At 36.4% G+C, this 22664-nt stretch overlaps 1 protein-coding gene across 5 annotated transcripts in view; it reads right to left on the bottom strand.

The window, feature by feature from the left end:
* COG3 (component of oligomeric golgi complex 3) overlaps positions 1–22664 on the bottom strand; it is a 69690-nt gene that overhangs the window by 34041 nt on the left and 12985 nt on the right. For 4 of the 5 annotated variants that reach the window (XM_008969349.6, XM_008969393.5, XM_003804208.5 and 1 more), the window contains exons 3-13: positions 21377–21438; positions 20155–20320; positions 19169–19243; positions 18002–18094; positions 17120–17245; positions 15711–15791; positions 11340–11383; positions 10756–10882; positions 10044–10135; positions 8809–8948; positions 5975–6135 (exon numbers count right to left, since the gene is read on the bottom strand). In XM_008969349.6, coding sequence (XP_008967597.2) covers positions 5975–6135; positions 8809–8948; positions 10044–10135; positions 10756–10882; positions 11340–11383; positions 15711–15791; positions 17120–17245; positions 18002–18094; positions 19169–19243; positions 20155–20320; positions 21377–21438 — 1167 coding nt within the window. The remainder of the gene's footprint in view (positions 1–5974; positions 6136–8808; positions 8949–10043; positions 10136–10755; positions 10883–11339; positions 11384–15710; positions 15792–17119; positions 17246–18001; positions 18095–19168; positions 19244–20154; positions 20321–21376; positions 21439–22664) is intronic. The other variant, XM_034936704.3, reaches the window with a different exon arrangement.

Genomic DNA, 22664 nt, shown 5'->3' on the forward strand with positions numbered 1-22664 from the left:
AATACAAAAATTGATACTCCTAATGAAGGCCAGGACGGGAGGAAAAGGAGGGAGCACCATTCACTAGATCAGGCTGGGAAACAGATCTAGTCTTCATCATACCTGCTTTGTGGCCCTCAAAGTCAAGGCAGCTCCTGCAAATGGACCACCCATCTGCTCCCTGTTGTTATCCGCAATACCAAGACACATAAAGATAATTCCAGCTATGGACCACAGAAAAGAAACAGCCCCCACTGCCTGCCCTACAAGGGGATCTGATCCCTGCAAGGTTGATTCTGTATATTATTTAAAAAGTAACAACATATAAATAATTAATATAACTAGCCAAAATGCAATAAGTTTAAATAGAAGTCAGAGGAAGAGATGTAAGTTTAGAAGAACATCCTCAAAACAGGTAAGAACATATTTCCAGCCTGTTAACTTTAAAACAAACATACCTATTATTACACATTTATCCACCTAGGCACTGAAATAAATTAGGTTAAGTCAAAATGCTGGTGAGGATTTGGAGCAACGGGAATGATCTAGTACACACACGTATTTCTATGCCAGCACCTGAGAGAGCTTAAAAGCAACAATACCCCTGTAGCAAGGAGCACACCTAATGCCCAGATCTCTTTCTAATACAATCCTTCGATAAAGGAACCAGCACTCCTTGAAGAAATGGTCGATTCTAGGACAGAGGCAGGAAATATACTGATGCACCTGCAGTTCTTATAGTGCCAGGAAATAAGGAAGTTCTCAAAATAAAAAATCTACATAAATGAGTATGTCAAAAGGACATAGGAGCCAACTGAAAGAGCTCCCAGTGGTGAAAGCTGGAGCAGCAAAATAAAGTACCAGTGAACTATAACCCAAAGTATGAATAAATATCCATTAAGTCCACACTGACATCAGTAAGTGATTGAATCAACAAATTGGAAAAAGAGACCAAGTCCACACTGACATCAGTAAGTGATTGAATCAACAAATTGGAAAAAGAGACCAATCTCCCTTACAGAGAAGTTCCAAGTATTTATATAGACACTTTGCCCTCAAAAAAGGTAGAGCACAACCCACTCCTTGAGCATGGGTTACACACGGGACTTCCTTCCAAAGAGTACAGTGTGGAAAGTGGGGAAGAGGAGTAACTGCACGGTGGTGAAACCTGACAACACTACTTCAGCCAGATGGTCAAGTTCAATATCAACAGTGAACATTCATGTTGAAAGGCTGTACCCTTAATATGATGTAATAACAATGGCATTTTACACCACTGTGGTTTTCCTCCCCAAAACCCAAAACACTAGTCTAATCATAAGGATAACATCAGACGAATTCCAACAAAGGGGCATCGTATAAAAAGCTTGAAATACTCATGACAACACTATAAACCAGTCCTCAACACTGCTAAGTCATCGAAAACAAGAAAAGTCTGAAAAACTGTCACAGATAAAAGGAGCCTAAAAAGACAAAAACTAAGTGCAATGTGGTGTTGTAAATGGGATCCTGGAATAGAAAAAGACATGAAAAACACTAAGAAAATCTGAATAAAATATGGACCTTAGTAAATAAATACCAGTGACTCACTACTGGTTCATTAATTGTGGCAAATGTATCATACCAACAGAAGATCTTGGTAATAGGAGCAACTGGGTGCAGGGTATATAAAAACTCTGTACCACCTTCTCAATTTTTCTGTAAATCTCAAACTATCTTACAATATAAAGTCTATTTTAAAAATAAAAATAAAAGAAATTAGGACATTTGACATCCAAGAAAAGCAGTCTAAATAGAAACAGGATAGTATCTGAGTCACATCTGACAACTTTAACAACACAGATTGGCACTTTGTGACAAAAGATATGCTGATGAATACAGGATACACTTAAGAAGAAATTATCTTTAATCTATTTTCCACAGATATTTAGGTCTACAGCACTCCTTATATAAACTAATTAAGCAAGATTAGTGTTTAGACCTGGCAAAAATTAGATTACATTTTTAAAAAATTTAATAGCTTACAGATTTCTCAAGATTATATTTTTTTAAAACACGTTAGAAACATGATGACTTAGCAAAATTATTTCAAGGGACATTTTTTAAATTCACCAGCACCAAAACTGCCTTTGGAATTTTTCAAATAAAATAATCAGGCCTCTTTTATATATATATATATATATATATATATATATATATATATATATATATACACACACACACACACACACACACACACACATATATATACACACACACACATATATATATATATATATATATATTTTTTTTTTTTTTTTTAAGGCAGTGTCTCACTCTGTGACCCAGGCTGGAGTACAGTGGCACAATGACAGCTCACCCCAGCCTCCATCTCCTGGGCTCAGGTGATCCTCCCACCTCTGCCTCCTGAGTAGCTAGGACTACAGCCGCCACCATGCCTGCCTCATTTTTGTATTTTTTGTAGAGATGGGGTTTCACTGTGTTGCGCAGGCTGGTCTTGAACTACTGGGCTCAAGTGATTTGCCCACCTTGGCCTCCCACAGTGCTAGTATTACAGGCGCAAGCCACCGTGCCTGGCCAAGACTATTTTTAAAAAGTCAAATGTTCTGTTTTTAAATATTTCAAGGGTTAAATAAATTACAACAGCCACTGTCTCTCATATGACTACCAGCATTAAGTGCTTTCTGGGTCATTATCTTTACTCTTACAACAATCCTCCAGGGTCAGTATTATGCCTGTTTTACAAATAATTAAACATACTAATAAAAAATAAGAGCTACTAACAGGGCTGGGATTTGAACCCAGGTCTATCTCACTCTTACATTTCCCCCTATGCCATGCAAATGGCAAACTTACATGGGCAAAAATCTCTAAAGAGATTTGAAATCTGCAGATCTATATTTAGAATCAAATGTCTGACAGCAATCTCATTGTATATCTTAGTAGGATATATTCTAAGAACAAAAGTAGTATAAAAATCTTGAATTAAGTTTGCTATTAATCATGGCATTAGTGTTATAATTCTGTAACTATTTTGCATATGTTGTAACTTGAAGCAAATGAGTAAATACATTAGAGGTGCTAGGAGCCAGAGTTTCTTCTGTGAGACTGGAAACATGAATACGAGATATGGGAAAAGGAAGAACCCTGTGGAACCGGATCCGAACTGGAGTTTTCAGTATGAACTCATGATATTTTAAAATGTATATTTTCTAGCTCTTTAAAGAGGGCTAGAAGTAATCCACCACTAGAAATGAGCACACCTAACACTCAGATCTTGGTTTCTAAATACCACCCTCTTTCCCCTTAAGGAACCAAGGGTTCCTGGAGAAAGAGCTGACCGTAGGTCTGGAGCAAGGAATGTGAAACATTCCTGGAGCAAGGAAAAGGTGAACGCCTGTATCATCTTGTGCAAGAAAACAAAGGACTCTAGATTGACCAAGAAAAAAAGAAAGAAGATTCAAATTACTAGAATCATATGGCATTGCAAGGAGCCCAAAATAGCCAAAACAATTTGAAAAAAAAAAAAAAAGAACAAAATAGCAAAACTGCTTCCCAAGTACAAAATTTATTACAAAACAACTGTAATCCAGACAGTCTGGTGCTAGCACAGGATAAGACATAAAGATGAATGGAATAAACTTGAGAGTCCAAAAACAAAACAAAACAAAACAAAAAAACCATTAATCTATGGTCAACTGATTTTCAACAAGGGTGCCAAGACCATCCAATAGACAAATAATAGCCTTTTCAATAAATGATGCTGGAACAACTGGATAGCCACATGCAGAAGAATGAAACCGGACCCCTACTTCACATCAAGAAATTGTTTCACATACAATTTCTTGAAATCGCTTGAACCCGGGAGGCAGAAGTTGCAGTGAGCCAAGATGGCGCCACTGCACTCCAGCCTGGGTGAAAAGAGTGAAACTATGTCTCAAAAAAAAAAAAAAAAAGACATCTGAAGGACAAATGGGGAAATTTCAATATGGACTATATATAAATAATGTTATTGAATTAATGTTAATTTCCTTAAATACAAAAATGATACTGTGGTTATATGAACAATTGTCTTTATTCTTACGAGAATAAGAACCGAAGTACTTAGGAATGAGGAGTCATGATGTCTGCAACTTTCAAATGGCTCAGCCACACACACACACAAAGAGATAAAGTAAATGGGATGAAATATTAACAACTGGTGAATCTGAAAAATAAGTTCTAGATACTTGATGATATTAAGGAACTACACTGTTTTTAGGTGTGATAATTATATTATGGTTGCGTTAAAAATAAAAATGCCCTTAACTTTTTAGAGTTACCTACTGAAAGTTTCTTTTTAATTCTGTTATTGTTGTTTTGCTTATTTAACCTCTTGACTCGATATCTTTACTCATTGGTTTCTGCTACTTAGAAGGAGTAACCCAGAATCTATTAAACTTCAGGAGTGTAAAGTTATATTCCATCCTGCTTAGCCTTGAGTGGTCATACTTTGTTGTTGTTGTTGTTGTTGTTGTTGTTGAGACAGGGTCTGGCTCTGTCGCCCAGGCTGGAGTGCAATGGCGTGATCTCGGCTCCCTGAAACCTCCACCTCCCGGGCTCAAGTAATCTTCCCATCTCAACCTCCTGAGTAGCTGGGATCACAGGAGCACACCATCACACCTGGTGAATTTTTGTATTTTTAGTAGAGATGGGGTTTCTTGCCATGTTGCCCAGGCTGGTCTTGAACTCCTGAGATTAAGTGATCCTCCCGCCTCGGCCTCTCAAAGTGCTGTGATTACAGGCATGAGCCACCATTCCCGGCCTGAAGTATTTACTAATTGAAATCATGTTTGGAATTTGCTTTAAAATAATTAATGGAGGTAAAAGGGAGTACAAAAAGTCTAGCCATGTTGAAGCTGAGGTAATGGTACCTAAGAGTTCATCATATTACAGTTTCTACTTTTGCTTATATTTGAAAATTTCCATTTAAGAAGTTCTAATTCTGTTTCAGTACTAATATCTTAGGCATTATTTAAAGTCTGTCCAGAACTCAAAGAAAATGAAGACATATATGGAACTGAAAGATCAGGAAGATAAACCCAAGTCTTCAAACCATAAACTGGACACTTGTACGGTATAATTTTGAGGAGACGGCCTCCAGGGTTTTTATGAGAGAGCATGACACACGGTTACATCATCACCATCAACCTGGTGGCTTCTACATTATCAACCTTCTTCTATTTCTAAAGAGAAATCACAGGGATCACTAACTCAATTTTAAAATTGAGAACGTGTATTTCCTGCCAATGGGAAGAGAATGGAATAGAATGTTTATAAAACATAACTTGAAGGGGCCGGGTGCGGTGGCTCACGCCAGTAATCCCAGCACCTTGGGAGGCCGAGGCGGGCGGATCACGAGGTCAGGGGATTGAGACCATCCTGGCTAACTCGGTGAAACCCCATCTCTACTAAAAATATAAAAAATTAGCCAGGTGTGGTGGCGGGCGCCTGTAGTCCCAGCTTCTCGGGAGGCTGAGGCAGGAGAATGGCGCGAACCCGTGAGGCAGAAGTTTCAGTGAGCCGAGATCACACCACTGTACTCCAGCCTGGGCGACAGAGCAAGACTCCATCTCAAAAAAACAAAAAAAAACAAAAAAACATAACTTGAAGGAAAGACAACCTAACAAACTATTTTTAATTCTTTTAAATTTTATCTCCTTTAATTTTTATAGCAAACTTATCTTGATTTTACATTTTGAGGAAGAATTAAAAAGAAAAATCCCATTTTAACTAGTAAAAAACATCTAGGCTAGGCACAGTGGCTCACGCCTGTAATCCCAGCACTTGGGAGGCCAAGGCAGGTGGATCACTTGAGCTCAGGAGTTCGAGACCAGCCTGGGCAACAAGGGGAAACCCTGTCTCTATTTTAATATATAAAGTTTTAAAAAAATAATAAATAAAACATCTAAAAGCTGTGTGGGGGCAGACAGGAGATCAAGTAAGGAGATCCTACCTCCATCATGACTAACTTATCGGGATATGCCAGATCTCCAGGAGCTGGTTTATAGCCCGTGATGTCCGTCTGAATATAGATGTGGGTTCGGTAGACGAGCCGCTCCTGTACATCTTCTAACATCTGCTTGACTCCAGCTGCAAATGCCCCCAGTTGCTCAGCTGATAAAAAAGTGCAATCATCCATTCTTTTAGATTTAGAAAAACACCTTCTTTTAAACAAGCAAAGATGTTACTAAATTGTTCAGAAACAGTATGAACCACTTTTGCTTCAGAGGCTGTGATTGTATTCTATTTCAGCATGACTCAATGAGCTTGGAAAAGTTTAATAAATGTCTTTCAATTTCCTCAACTTTAAAACTGGGCAGTACTCTGTTTAATTATATTATTAATATGAATAATAAAATCTGAATTTTAAGAGTGCTTTGCTCTTTAAAAGTTATTTCATATAGCTTCAGACCAAGCCTAAGAAATTGCTAAGGTAGCTTATTAACTGGGCTATCATCATCCCCATTTTACAAATAAATTGAGTACCACAGATATTAAATGACTTGTTAACATTTTCACAGAGAAAAGTAAAAAGTAAAATAAAGTATGAGTTTACTTAGTATTTCTTTATTTCTAAGATGCCATCAGCAAGGCGCAGTGGCTCACACCTATAATCTCAGCATTTTGGGAGGCTGAGGCAGGCAGATCACTTGAGCCCAGGAGTTCAAGATCAGCCAACCTGAGCAACATGGCAAAACTCCATCTCCATAAAAATACAAAAAATTAGCCAGGCGTGGTGGTGTGCATCTGTAATCTCACCTACTTGGGAGGCTGAGCTGGGAATCACCTGAGCCCGGGAAGTTGAGGCTGCAGTGAGCTGTGATCTTGCCACTGCACTCCAGCCTGGGCAATAGAGTAAGACCCTGTCTCAAAAATAATAAATAAATAAATAAGATGCCATCAATGTTAAGACACACTAGTAATCCTGTAACAGCTTTCCAAAAGACAGGGGGTTAAAGATAACACATAATCACATTAGGCGAGGCATGGTGGCTCATGCCTGTAATCCCAGCACTTTGGGAGGTGCAGATAGGATGATCACTTGAGTCCAGGAGTTCAAGCCCAGCCTAGGCAACACAGTGAGACCCTATCTCTATTTAAAAAAAAAAAAAAAAAAGAGGCCAGTCGTGGTGGCTCATGCCTGTAATCCCAGCACTTTGGGAGGCCGAGGCGGGCAGATCATGAGGTCAAGAGATCGAGACCATCCTGGCCAACACGGTGAAACCCCATCTCTACTAAAAATACAAAAATTAGTTGGGCATGGTGGTGCATACCTGTAGTCCCAGCTACTCGGGAGGCTGAGGCAGGAGAATCACTTGAACCCGGCAGGCAGAGGCTGCAGTGAGCCGAGATCGCACCACTGCACAGAGCGAGACTCCGTCTCAAAAAAAAAAAAAAAAAGAAAAGAAAAAAAAAGAAAAAAAAAATCACATTAATTTTGGCCAGGTACAGTGGCCCACACCTGTAATCCCAGCACTTTGGGAGGTCAAGGAGGGCAGACTGCTTGAGTCCAGGAGCTCAAGACCGGCCTGGGCAACATGGCAAAACCCCCTCTCTACAAAAGAAATATAAAAATAGCTGGGCATGGTGGCATGCACCTGTAGTCTCAGCTCCTCAAGAGACTGAGGTGGGAGATCACTTGACCCCGGGAGGCAGAGGTTGTAGTGAGCCGAGATGGTGCCACTGCACTCCAGCCTGGATGACAAGAGTGAGACCCCCAACTCAAAAACCAAAACAAAACAAAAAAACCATATGAATTTTAAAATCAGAAGCAACAAAAAATTTAGAAGCAGTAAAATGTGAGAAAATGAATGAGTTAAATGCAACTGAGTAACTTTGGAAGAGTAACAAATTAGTGTCTCAATGAAAGCCAAACTGAGGACAATAAATTCTGTGAGTAGAATAATTACTTGAAAGGTTTTTTTTTTTTTTTTTTTTTTTTTTTTTAAGACAGAGTCTTGCTGTTGTTGCCTGGGCTGGAGTGTAATGGCGCAATCTCGGCTCACTGCAACCTCCCCCTCCCAGGTTCCAGCAATTCTCCTGCCTAAGCCTCCCGAGTAGTTGAGATTATAGGCGCCTGCCACCAGGCCTAGCTAATTTTTGTATTTTTAGTACAGACGGGGTTTCACCATGTTGGCCAGGCTGTTCTTGAACTCCTGACCTCAGGTGATCCACCCACCTCGGCTTCCCAAAGTGCTGGGATTACAGGCATGAGCCACCATGCCCGGCCTAAAGGGTATTTTTTAAAGGTACCTAGGTACTATTAGGAAAATCATGTTCTCTATGACAATCAAATCAAATACTGAAGAATGTATCAGATGGACAAAGTAGAGCTATTCCAGAGAACCGCTTTTCTTTATTTGTAATTTCAAAAGAGATCAACTATTATTATGAATATACACAAAAACAATTCCTGTTTTTTAATCAAAAGTATACAATATATTCAATTATTTATTTATGTATTTTGTATTCTGGTAACAGTGTGCTAGAAATGCCTAACCCAAAAGTAACGATGTGTTCTATCTGGATTCCAGATGCCAGAAAGAAAACTGACTATAATTATTTTATTACTAATTTTACCCAGATTTTAAGATTCTTTCCCTATCTGATTGTGTCTTTAGTGACAGAATAAGGTGCAACTTCATTCAAGAAGGGGTAAGGCATCAAGCCAAGCTTCAAAAATATTAAATTTATGTATTTAGTGGGGTGAGGGAAGAAGCACTTATTTTTTTTTCAAATTCATTGAGCCAGTGATATAACTTAAAATGATCATTTCTACTCATTTACCATTGTTCTGCACATGATCTTCAAGCACCTCATTTTTAAGAATCCCACAAAGTTCCGACAGAGTCTCTAAGTGAATAACATGAATGATCAATGGCCTGAAGACATCATACAATGACACACACAGTTTCTCCAAAAGCTCACTAAAATGAAAGAATAAAAATGTCTATTAGTAGTAGTTTTTTCAGGATTTTCTAATAGTTTAGAAATCCTCATTGATTTCTTCCAGTCGATAAGAACAATAAGTATCTGCTGGAAAATAGTATCTGAGGACATTATAGAATGATAAGGGAAAAGCTGAAAGTAATTCTATAAACAGTTTTTGCTTTAAAAGCTCAGAATCAAGCAATCCACAGCAGTCAATTCAAAGTAGCTGCCCCCAAACAAAAGTCAACCTATTACAACTTTTATCTATTTCAGCAATAACTTTCTATATGTCCTTTCAAAAACAATAAAAAGTATTTCAGAAGACTTAATTACCTTTTATATTCTACTTCACTATCAATCAAATGGTAACTTTTTCCCCCAGGAAAGACAAGTTTAAAATTATTGAATACTTATAGATTTAGATAAACAAAATTCAAAGTACTTTGGTCATACGCCAAGTATTTTGAGAAATTTTAAACATTTAAAAAGAAAAACTTAAGTTGTCTATATGCTTCATACTGTCAATGGTACTCTTCTACACAGAATTTCATCAAAAGTGATCACTTCAACTAAAACCATAAAATACTTTTCTCTTCCTCATTACAAGAGTCATAAGCTTGGAATGTTTGTAAGAGTCAAAAGAGTGAACATTAAGAAACCAAAAGTGACTAACAGTGGATCTGAAAGACATTTTGAGAAAAATAAAGAAAAGGTTATTAAATAGTATCTGTATTTTTAAATCTTTCATTAGTTAGAATCATAGAATTTTTTAACTAGAAGGAATTATTGTACTTAGTGGAGATAAAGGGATCTAGATCCCGAGGCTACAGAATTCTGTATAGATTTCTTCCTATCACACCATAATATCTAAATAATTACATTACAAACAATACAAAAGCATGTAAGTTGCACATTTAAGAAAATAACTTTTAAGAAAATATCTGTCCCACCCAACAATATTCTGTTCACAGACACAAACAAGTTAAAACATTCTCCAGTTAATGATAGAATACTCCTATAATATACTGATTCATTATGGTCATTAGCAAGTTAAATTTTATGAACAAGAGTTAGATTCCATGTCCACCTACTCTAATTTTGATGTTGGTTTTGTGAAAAATTCATTGTAAAGTTGGTGTTCATCTTGGCAGACATGAACCATGAAGGCACAGCCACTACGAACCTGCAGTAAATAAACACACACCACCTACAGTTAAAGACACACAACATTTCTGATGTTTATGAAATAAAGCCTACACTTTATGTGCAGAGATAACACATACATACTCTTAAAACAACTTACTGAAGAACGGAAAATGGTTGGTTTTTGATAGATGACTGCATAATGAGATTATAGGTGACTTTTAGTTTCTTAATGCTTTAGTTTCTAAACTTCTCATAATAAACACAAATTACTTTTCTAGTTCAAAAGCATTTCAAAAAAGAGTGCTTATGCATTTTTTATAGTAAAAAAATTTATAGTATGAATAAAATTACACTAAACAAAAAAGCACTTCTGCAGCAAAAGCTAAATTGTTAACATAAATCTACAAACTTTGAAATCTCATTTTTCAAGAACAATATTTATTTGTGAATCTTCTTATCTCAAAAAATAAGTAAAAAATGAGAATATTTTGCAAAGGTGAATAAGGCTAATTACCAAACTAGATTTGTCATAACGAAAAACATGCTTTTTTAGTTAACTATGGGCACCAAATCTTATTTAACCAAGTATAGTTTCTAGGATATCAACATAACTCAAGAGGAAGATTTAAGATTAAACCAAAACAAGTAGAAACTTACCAAGGCACAGTGATCTCTATTATTTTGGCTGGTTAACTCTGCAACAGTGCAAGCAATACTAGGGCCCAAAAGGAGCTCCCGCTGATCAAGGTAACACTGGTGGATATCATTTAGCAGTTGTTGGTATCTGACAGAAAGCAAATGAGATTAAACTTTTCATTTCAGATATGTAAACTAAATTTCATCTTAAATCCCAGTGTAGGTTGCCAAACCTCTTTTAAAGCTATAACGGTCACCTCTCATTTGCCCACATTAACTATTTAATACTAGAAATACAGACACAAAACAAAAGCAAACCATAATGAACTGTGACGCCATAAGCTTTATCTTTTAAAGAAAGCTTTCTTTTCCAAGAATAGTGACCCCACATCTGCCCAAATAAGAAGGAAATCCTAGTATGGGAAAAACTGCTGTCATGTAAACTGGCTAAGTCTGTGACCTTGCTCCCCCAAATAAGTGGTATGTTACAAGAATAAGCTGGAAGGCAATTGCTCATAAAATATCAGAGATAAAACCAGATTTGGAAAAACAGTACTACAAGACAAAGGTTCATGTGGAAATCAGATTAACTTCTAGGTACTCACTCAGGTATTTTTTCAGACCGCAGTTCTATTTGTTCAATAAGAGTCTGCAAAGTAAGAAAAAATGCATTAAAAAACCATCTCTTATATTATCCATTACTTTCTGATTATAATATTAATTGTATCACATATTCAGAAAAACTGTAAATATAAGAAAGTTAAAAATCATAAAAATCACTTACACCAAAAATTCATCACAGCATTTCAGTATATTTTCTTTCAGTTTTTTTATATCCACAGTTCCTATATTTTTCTTTTTAAGTAAAACTGTAATTATACTACATATTCTGCTTTATAATCTGTTTTTTAAAAACTAACATTATTTCATAAACATTTTCCTATGATTAAATACTTTTCAATACTAGATAAAAATGAATAGAAGGCCTTAGCATAGTACCTGGTACCTAGTCAACACTCGATGAATCATTGTAAGCATGATTTAAAGCATTATGCTAAAAGGCTACATAATATCCCATTTCTACTGATATCTAGGTTGTTTCTGAAGAATCAGAGCCCATTTGTGAAGAGCCTTGAGTGAAACTAGAGGGTTCCAGCACCCGCTCCTTAGTAGCTGTTAGAGCCCAGGCAAGCTGGTTCACTTCTGAGATTCCACTCCCTACTGTATAAAACTGGTGTAATAACACCTACCTCCCAGGTGGGGACCCCAAAACACCAGGTCAAAAGAGGTATGTATTTTTATGGGCTTTTGGTCTATTCTTCTAAAATGTTTTTTAGAAAATAATCCAATTACATTCCTATCAGCAGTACTGCCTGTCTCATAAATCCTCAGAAGCACTGACCTTAATCTGCCAATTTATGACAGACAAAAGTCACCCAGCCTTAACTTGCATATAGTTTCCACTAAGTGAATATATTCACTTAGAATATATTATTTTGGTAATGTTATAGAGTAAAAAGCTTACTATTTTTTCAAATATTTAGCAAATCTTCCCAATACCGTGTAGAAAACTCCAGTCCTTCCTATTTGGGATGTTTCGTAATATATTAAGTACCACAACTTTCCATTCCAATCTGTCAGTGAATGCTTGAATCAATGACACTGTATTTTTCAAAATTTTCTTCTTTAGTCTTGCCTATTTACCAGATAAAGTTTAGAATCATGCAAAAAAAAAAAAAAAAAATCCATTGGAATTTTTGCTAGGAGTACATTCTAACCAACAAATTACTCTGGGAGAAAGTGACATTTTAAAAATTAAATCACCCCAACCAGGAAGAAGATGGGCTTACCATTTACTCAGTCTTTTATAATTTTCTGTCTAGTTTTGTCATTTTCTTCATCCTTATATTTGTTAAGGTTACTGCTAGGTAAGTGTTTTATGCTTTTTGTCACTGATATAAATGGGACCCCATCACATATATTAATTTGTTACTAATGGTATGTAGGAAAGCCACTGATAACTACATAATCATTTTATAATTACCCACCACACTGAGCCCTCTTATCTATACCTTTTCTTTTCTAATCAAATTTTTATCATTAGTATTTGGCTAATAAGCAAAAGCAATCAATCAGGCACAATCTAAATCTTCATGCCATAAACTGACATCCAGTTAGACATCTGTTAGACATCTAGGTTGTACACATATTCCACATATATATTCTATAAACAAAACTAAGTTTCTCCCATTTCAAAAAAAAAATTCCTTTAAACTGGTTGGCTTTTTTTTTTTTTTTTTTTTTTTGAGGCTGGGTCTCACTTTGTCAAAAAAAATTCCTTTCAACTGGCTGGCTTTTTTTTTTTGAGACAGAGTCTCACTTTGTCACCCAGGCTGGAGTGCAGTGGTGCTATCTTGGCTCACTGCATCCTTGACTTCCTGGGTTCAAGCAGTCCTCCCACCTCAGCCTCCCAAGTAGCCGGACCACAGGTGCACACCACCGTGTCCAGCTAATTTTTGTAATTTTGGTACAGACAGGGTTTCGCCATGTTGCCCAGGCTGGTCTCAAACTCCTAAACTCAAGGGATCCGCCCTCCTTGACCTCCCAATGTACTAGGATTGCAGGTGTGAGCCACTGCACCCAGCCATCAATTGGCTGACTTTCAAGACAGAAACAAGCAAGGAAGTGAAGTCAGTAAGCAAAAGTAGATTATTATTTCTAGAAACTTCACAATGAGTAGAAAGAATATATATGCACCAGCTTCAATTAAATGTATCTCAGATATGTTATAAAATATAACATATATTGATCTTTGCCCCCTCCATGCTATCAGTTAATCAAAATAAATACACCATGGACTCCTGCTACGTAGAATGAATAAGGCACATACACAACCTCATGAAATATCCTACCAATGCATTAATTCACCCCCTAATCTCACCTGGATTACTGCATAATCTTCCTTAGTAATGAGGCCTCCCTGTCTCAAATCTCTCTTCACCATAATCCATTTTTTATATTGCATCCTTAATCTTTTTTATTAATACATAATTGTACATATTTATGGGGTACATGTGATATTTTGATACATGGATACAATGTGTTATGATCAAATCAGAGTGTTTAGAGTATCCACCACCTCAAACATGTATTATTTCTTTGTGCTGGAAAAATTTCAAATCTTCCCTCTTAGCTATTTTGAAATATACAATAAATTGTTAACTACAGTCATCCTACTACACTACTGAACACTAGAACTTATTTCTACTATTAAACTGTACATTTATACCCATTAACCAACCTCTCCACCTCCCCTCCACCCAACCCATCCCAGCCTCTGGTATCTATCATTCTACTCTCTACCTCCACAAGACCAACTTTTTTAGTTCCCACATATGAGTGAAAACATACAATATTTGTCTTTCTGTACCTGGCTTATTTTACTAACTTAATGACCTCTAGTTCCATTCACGTTGCTGCAAATGACAGGATTTTGTTTTTTGTTACAGCTGAATAGTATCTTATTGTTTATATATACCACATTTTCTTTATCCATTCATCCACTGATTGACACTTAGGTTGATTCCATATCTTTACTATTGCGAATAGTGCTGCAATCAACACAGGTATCCCTTTGATATACTGATTTCCTTGCCTTTGGATAAATACCCAGTAGAGGTATTGCTGGATAGTATGACAGCTCTATTTTTAGTTTTTTGAGAAATCTCCATACTGTTTTCCATAACAGCTGTACTAATTTACATTCCCACCAACAGTGTATAAGAATTTCCTTTTCTCTGCATCCTCACCAGCATTTGTTTTATGTCTTCTTGATAACAGCCATTCTAACTGGGGTGAGATGACATCTCACTGTGGTTTTGATTTACACTTCCCTGCTGATTAGTGATGTTGAACATTTTTTCATATACCTGCTGGCCATCTGTATAGTCTCCTTTTGAGAAATGTCTACTCAGTCTCTTTGCCTACTTTTTAATGGGATTATTTGGGGCCTTCTTCTGTTAAGTTCCTTGTATATTCTGAATATTAGTCCCTTGTCAGGTGAATAGTTGTAAATGTTTTCTATCATTCTACAGGTTGTCTCTTCACTCTGGTAATTGTTTTCCTTTTTTGGGCAGAAGCTTTTAAGATTATTATAGTCCCATTTGTCTATTTTTGTTTTTGTTGCCTATGCTTTTGAAGTTTTAGCCATAAAATCTTGGCCTAGACCAATGTCCTAAAACATTTCCCCTATGTTTTCTTCTAGTAGTTTTATAGTTTCAGATCTTCAGTCTGTAAACCATTTTGTTTTGATTTTTGTATACAGTGAGAGACAGAGGTCTAGTTTCATTTTTCTGCATATGAATATCTAGTTTTCCCAGCAATCATCCTTTCCCCACAAAATGTTCTTGGTGCTTTTATCAAAAATCAGTTGGCTGAAAATGCATGCATTTATTTCTGAGCTCTCTATTCTGTTCCATTGGTTTACATGTCTGTTTGGCAAATCTGACCAAATAACTCCTCTGTTTAAGATACCACTTCATTGGTTCTCTACTTTTCCTAAATTAGCACGACATGTAACATCCCTCGTGAGAGAGTCTTTGAAGTATAAAGATCTCTCCCAAAATGTATGTCTTTTATGTCTCCTACAAACTTCCCTATATGTGCTGTTCTCTCTTTATCAAAACACCTTATTGGTCCCTTCAAGACCACCAGCCAAGCTTTCAAAACCCGTCTATCACCTTCATCTAGAAACCATCCCTGAGCATCATAGGAAAAGCTAGATGCTTCCTGCTCTGTGGACTTAAAGAACCTAGACACAACACTAAGATACACTGCTATAATGTGGAAGGACAATGTCAACCTTTCATTCAAGTTCACTTCCTCGGTATAAACAAAGAGCCTAACATACAACAGTACTTCAAAAGAGCAGATGAACAAATTTCATAGCAATGTCCTAGTTATGTCAATAGACTTACTCTGACTTTGGGGGCAGCAGCTCGAAATTTCACATAAAATAATGTGAAGGCATTGTCTGCATTAGGTACAGATGAAGGATCCTAAAGAAACATGGGGGAGGATAAGGAAGGAAGATAATTAGCAAACAAATAATTCAGAAAACCCAACAGCAACCATTTCCTATGGTTACTGCTTGGCCTGCATACCAATCAAAGCTTAGGGAGAAAAATCTCAGGAAGATTAAATATTATTATGGCTACACATGAGAAATAATTAAATGGAACTGTCATCTCTCTCTCCTTTATAGTTAAAATTAACCTTACATTATTTAAATTTTGGTGGTAAACAGATCTGAATTGAGATTCACATTCTGCCACTCACTGAATGTAGGACACTGGCCCAAGTACTTCATCCCTCTAAGACTCAGTGCATCCATTAAACTCCTAAAGGTTTGGTGCAGCTCAATAGCAAAGCACTAGCACATAATAGGTACCAGTCTTTATGAGCTATTAGTTTCCTAAACTTACTGAAAATTTTGCAAAAAATAAAAAAAATATGTTAGTTGGTATGTCAGCTAAGAACAATGTGAACAGTAAAAATGCAAGCCAAACATCACAAGCTTTGAATGGAAAGTTCAAGAAGACACTCCACGTTCTTTAGAAAGCAAGCTTAAAAACCAAAACATAACGTTTATGATTTTATTTTCTTAGGAAAGGAATATTTTCAATGACCATCTTAGCTTATTCTACTCTTATTTTCTAACCTTACACTCTGTTAATTTTCCACCTAGAATCAACTACAATCCATAATTAACTAATTGATTTGCTTCTTTCTGTACTGGTTATTTCTTTTGAATATAAGCTCCATGAGGGCAGGGACCTTATTAGCGCCTCTTTGTTTCTATACAATTCCTAATATAATATCAAGCATTAGGCAGTGCTCAATAAAAATGTTTGCTAAATATAGAAAAGTTGAAAAATACAAAAAAAGGGTAAAGAAGAAAATTTAAATTATGCATTATGAGATGCATAATTTTGCATATGAATATGAATATGCTTCAAAAGCACATTAACCCACCACTCAGACACAGCCACTTTTATGATTTTGGTATATTTCCTTCTAATATTTTCATGAAAAAGATAGAAAAGGAATGTTTTAAGAGACAAATAATTTGTATCTGATTATTCATCATATAGTACTGAATACTTCTCACACTATTAAACATTATTTGAAAATAACATTTACAAGGGATATTTATAACATAGTCATTTTTCCCTACTATAAATAAAAAGCTGTAGTACATATTCTTAACAAAAGGTTAAAATTTTTTGGAATTACAAAGTACTAATCTCAGCCAAAGATTATGGAAGATGAATGAATCAAAACAACAACAATAACAAAAACCTGTTGTTGAGATCAGTTAACTCACCCTTTTCAGTAACTGACTTGTGAGGGTCTGTAGTGTGTTCACAGTATATGTCTTCATGAGGTGCAAAGCTTTAGAAAGACACTGTTTAAACTTCAGCAAATATATGGGATAATCTTTAAAATTAGGCTGTAAGGAAAAGAGAAAGATTTACAAAGTGGAAATGAACACAGATAAAAAGCAAGCTTTTAGTGAAAACCAAGGTGTCCCTATGTAAAGCAATATACAAAGTTCAAAAACAGGTTTCATAAAGATCATAAACTCCATGAAGATGAATAAATACTGTGACTGTCTTAGTCACAGTCAAACCCCCTGTGCCTGGCACAAAGTAGGAGCTCAATACATATTTGCAGTTGTTAGTAAAAGATATTTTCAGCACCCCACGGACTTCAAGGCTAATATGTAAGACCCAACTAGGAAAAGAATAGGAGTTAGGGGAAATAAACACAGCAATAAATCCTGAAGAAACAGAAATAGAGGGTGATTAAATCAAAGGGCTTGTCCCTTTATTTCCCCCCAAGTAACACTTTCTGTTTCCAAAGAAATACCGAGCACGTCAAGACACCAACAATTTAAAAACGGCTCATCCTGTTAGATGGGATAAAGCTGAGTCAGCCAGGATGTGTTCCATTCCAGGGGCTGTTGCAGGAGCTAAAAGTACTTTTTACACCACTGCTAATAATGACTAAGAATTCACTACAACTTTTCTTTAATATGTTACAAATACATATTTTTCCCTTGGACAGAAATAATCACTTTACAGCACAAGAAGTGATATAATAGGAACATTTGCTAAACACAGAAAAGTTGAAAAACACAAAAAGATAGGAACAGGAATAGGAATCTAAGGATTTCTTTAAAACATGCAAAAATACTCTGACTTACATGAGATGAGATATATGTTATACAATCATCTAACTTGGCTAGCATAGGTATAAATCCGTCACTATTCACCGACAATGTAGGGGAATTCAATTTCTTTAAGAGAAAAAGAAAACAATCTTAATTCATAAAAAATGATACAGATAAAAGTTGGAAACTATGGATTAGAGTCAGCATATTTGCCTTTAGGACATAACATGTCGTTATAATAAATTTTAAAAGTCACCAAAATATCCTCGAATGTAGCCCACATGTACAATAAAGAAGGGACAAATAGAAAAAGCATACTGATTTAATTCAGTTTATTCCTAATAAGCTTTAACTGGACTCTTCATGAATTAGGACATGGTATATATTACCCCACTATACAATGTCATATTCAAATAATATATGAAATACCTAGATTTCTCACTTTCTGGTATGCAATATACATAATTTTTCTACTTGCAGTGGTGATTTTTCTGAAGATTAAAGGATTAACTAGCAGTCATACTATATTTAGCAGTCCTACTATGAAAGTAAAATGCAACCAGTCAATCATTTCTTATCCTGATATACAAATAGCTTGGCAATGAACTACTTTCCATTGCATTCCATTGTTAACTAGCCACAAGTTTTAGTTCTGTCTTTAATAAACTAAATACCTATGATTAAATGATTTTAATAACATGACTTATACATAGTTATGATTAATTTATGAGTCAGAAACACAGAAATATAATTTACACACTTGTCTTTATTGGAACTATTATACTTTATTGGGATGCAACTATACATTTTGAGGACTATACTTTTCTTCAAACTAAACATGAGAATAAGTTTTAAAAATGTTTTGACTACTATCATGGTAGCATAACCACAGCAAAATCTAAAACTGAATATTTCTTCTTACAATCTTCTTCAAAGCTTACAAATAAGAAACTATAAGAGGTAGCCAATAAAGAGATTTTAATACCAAGAATACAATTTAAGAAACACATCTTAACTCAAATATTTAAAAATCTGAACTGGTAATGGTATCTCCACTGTCTACAAATAGGAATATCTATCAGCAAGCAAGCTAAATTAAAATATCACTCAAGCCAATTTATAGATTAAAAGATTACACGAAGAAAGGCAAAAATAAAACAAAAATCACTAACTTTATAAGAAGTAAAGAACAGTGCTTACTGTGTTAATAGTTTCCAATTCGTTAAAATAGGAAAGCTTTTGTTGAATGTTTTCAGCCAGATCAACAAGTTCCGACTTGCATTTTTTAAAAGAGAAAAATCATTTATTATAAGAATATAACTAAATAGATTTACATTAGACACAGAGGTTTATATCAGATATGAGAATTCAGCTCAAGTATTTCTACAATCATGAACTAAAAGGGGCGATAATATTACAGTAAATTTTATATGATCTCTTCATAAAATAATAAATGATCGCATTTTTAAAATACACAAAAGTACATACAGAGAAAATTCTGAGACATACTAACTTAAGTGTTCTAGCTCTAAGTCAAAAGTAATCAATCAGTTGATCTTTTCAAAATCTCACCATTGGTACAATCACTATGCTTCTTTGAAAAGTGTCAGTAGCTGGGTGCAGTGGCTCACACCTGTAATCCCAGTACTTTGGGAGGCCAAGGCGGGCAGATGACTTGAGGTAAGGAGTTTGAGACCAGCCTAGCCAACATGGTGAAACTCTGTCTCTACTAAAAATACAAAAATTAGCCAGGTGTGGTGGCACACGCCTGTAATCCCAGCTACTTGGGAGGCTGAGGCAGGAGAATCGCTTGAGCCCACGAGGCCGAGGTTGCAATGAGCTGAGATCACGTCATTGCACTCCAGCCTGGGCAACAGAGCAAAAAAAATAAAAATAAAAAATAAAAGTGTCAGTAATAAAGAGTGATCAGAGCAAACCAACATAGCCACTACATTTGGAAATTGTACTGAGACCTAACAGCTCAAAACATAAGAAGGTTTGCCTTTGCTATTCACATGCGCTTAAAAAGTAGGCTGTCAGTGTAACAATCTGCATGCTGAGCACAGGGCCTCAAACACAGCAGAGTTGAACATCTTGGATAAATTAAGAAAATTAAAATAAAACTGTATTCATCTATTTTAAAATATTAAATATAATGACTGATCCTCTCTCTTACTCCAAATTACCTGTTCTTTTAGGAGCTGTTCACAGGCTTCATGTAGGGTTCCTGTCTTATTGGACACAAAAAGATACTGTTTCTGCAAAGACTCCAGATGCTGAAGAGCACTGTTTACATCATTCAATATAGCATCACACTGCTCCTGAAACCCAGACAAGTAATCCCTCATCTGTCTAGAAAACAGAACCAAAAGGGGATTGGCAATAATCTTTTCCCCCAATAAGCACAGTAAAAAAACAACAAAGGCTCATTTTTCCCAAAATGTTCGAATTTCAGGAGGAAAACTGCCTATGCACATAAGTTGATTATGTTAAGAAATGTACCAAAAGTTATGTCATAAACCGTTTCAATACTTAAGAAGGCAAATCACTAATCCTATAAATAACAAAAGGAATTAGCCTTGAAGCCATAATCTGGCTTTTCACATGTAAGGCAATGAATCACTGGCTCAACTTCTAAAGACTGGGACACCAAAGCCATCCCAAGGCACCAAGTAAGGTCAGTCCTTCAGATCACTTCCCTCTTTGAAAGATGGTGTGATGTCATGGAAAGAATTCTAGATTTCGAATTAGAAGACCCGGGTCCAAGCCCCAGCTCTGCCCAGTCTGCATGAGATTAAGCAAGTAACATTATTTCCAGGCCTCAGGTTGCTCATTTGTAAAATAAGAATAGTAATATCCTTCCTCACACAGCTGTTACGAAGATTAAATGGGATCATACATTAAAGAGTCTACCACACTGCCTAGCAATAATAGCCATCAACAAATCAATACACTGAATGTGGACACTCAACCCACAGCCGCCAAATCAGCTGTCAACATTTCCCCCATGCTGTCAACATCCACTGACAGAAGTATAGTTACAACCAACCTAAGTGGCCATCCTGAAAGTCTTTCAGGGATGTTTCTCCTTCTAAAAAGCAACAAACACCTCCTAGAATTCCTCTACAACTCCTACCTGAACCTAGTTCTTTCTGGAGCTATCTAAAAACTAACATCTATCCCTCCTAACCTATTAATTATAATGTAATTCTTTTTGTTTTTAATCACACAACTTCTAAATAACAGTTTTAAAGACCCAAATCTTCTCACTGGCTATTCTTAAAGAATATATGGCTGTTACAGTTTTCTTAATACCTCAATTTTATTTAAAGACACTGATTATGAAATGCTTCAGATGACTGTGATCTAAAAATTAAGATATTCAACAAATGCAAGAGACACACATACCTATATTTAGTTCCTTCATCTTGATCCATCTGAGTTTGCAGCTTTGCAAACCATGAGAAAAACTGGAAAAACAGAGTATTATATTGTGAACAAAACTAAAACTGACAAAATTAAAAGTGGCTACATGCTAAACAGCAAGTCAAAAGGACAGACGTTATCCAAGTTTTATTGTTTAGGGCTCAGACATAATCAGTTTTAGGCCAGGAGAAAATAATTTAATTATATCCACAATACCCATATGCTAGGAAAAGCAAAGGATATTAAAACATTGGCCATTTCACCGGGTGTGGTGGCTCACACCTGTAATCCCAGCACTTTGGGAGGCCGAGGTGGGCGGATCACCTGAGGTCGGGAGTTCGAGACCAGCCTGGCCAACATGGTAAAACCCCGTCTCTACTAAAAATACAAAAATTAGCCAGGCGTAGTGGCACATGCCTGTAATCCCAGCTAATCGGGGGGCTGAGGCAGGAGAATCACTTGAACCCGGGAGGCAGAGGTTGCAGTGAGCCAAGATCACAGCGAGCCGAGATCGTGCCATTGCACTCCAGCCTGGGCAACAGAGCAAAATTCTGTCTCAAAAAAAAAAAAGGCTGGGCGCGGTGGCTCACGCCTGTAATCTCAGCACTTTCGGAGGCCGAGGCGGGCGGATCACAAGGTCAGGAGATAGAGACCATCCTGGCTAACACGGTGAAACCCCGTCTCTACTAAAAATACAAAAAATAAGCCGGGCGCCTGTAGTCCCAGTTACTCAAGAGGCTGAGGCGGGAGAATGGCATGAACCCGGGAGGCAGAGCTTGCAGTGAGCTGAGATCACGCCACTGCACTCCAGTTTGGGTGACAGAGCGAGACTCCGTCTCAAAAAAAAAAAGGCCATTTCAGATGTCTTAAGGATTGAAAAAAACAAACAAAAAACTGACCATTTTCACAGTCAAATTAAGGAAGAGTATTAAACATACAATAGGTAAAAAATGAATATTTCTTCCTAACAGGCTAATGCCTATTTGCTATAATCGTTTACAAAATTTGAGTAGGTAACATAGTGCTTTGGGCAAATATCAATATTAACGTTATCTAATAAGAACTGTGAGTCTATAACTCAAAAATAATATTACAGAGTGGTTTAAGAATATGGACTGTGGGGCCGGGAATGGTAGCTCACGCCTGTAATCCTAGCACTTTGGGAGGGCGAGGCAGGCAGATCATGAGGTCAGGAGATTGAGATCATCCTGGCTAACAAGGTGAAACTCCACCTCCACTAAAAATACAAAAAATTAGCCTGGTGTGGTGG

This window comes from Pan paniscus, chromosome 14 (genome assembly GCF_029289425.2).
Source record: "Pan paniscus chromosome 14, NHGRI_mPanPan1-v2.0_pri, whole genome shotgun sequence".
Lineage (NCBI taxonomy): Eukaryota > Metazoa > Chordata > Mammalia > Primates > Hominidae > Pan > Pan paniscus.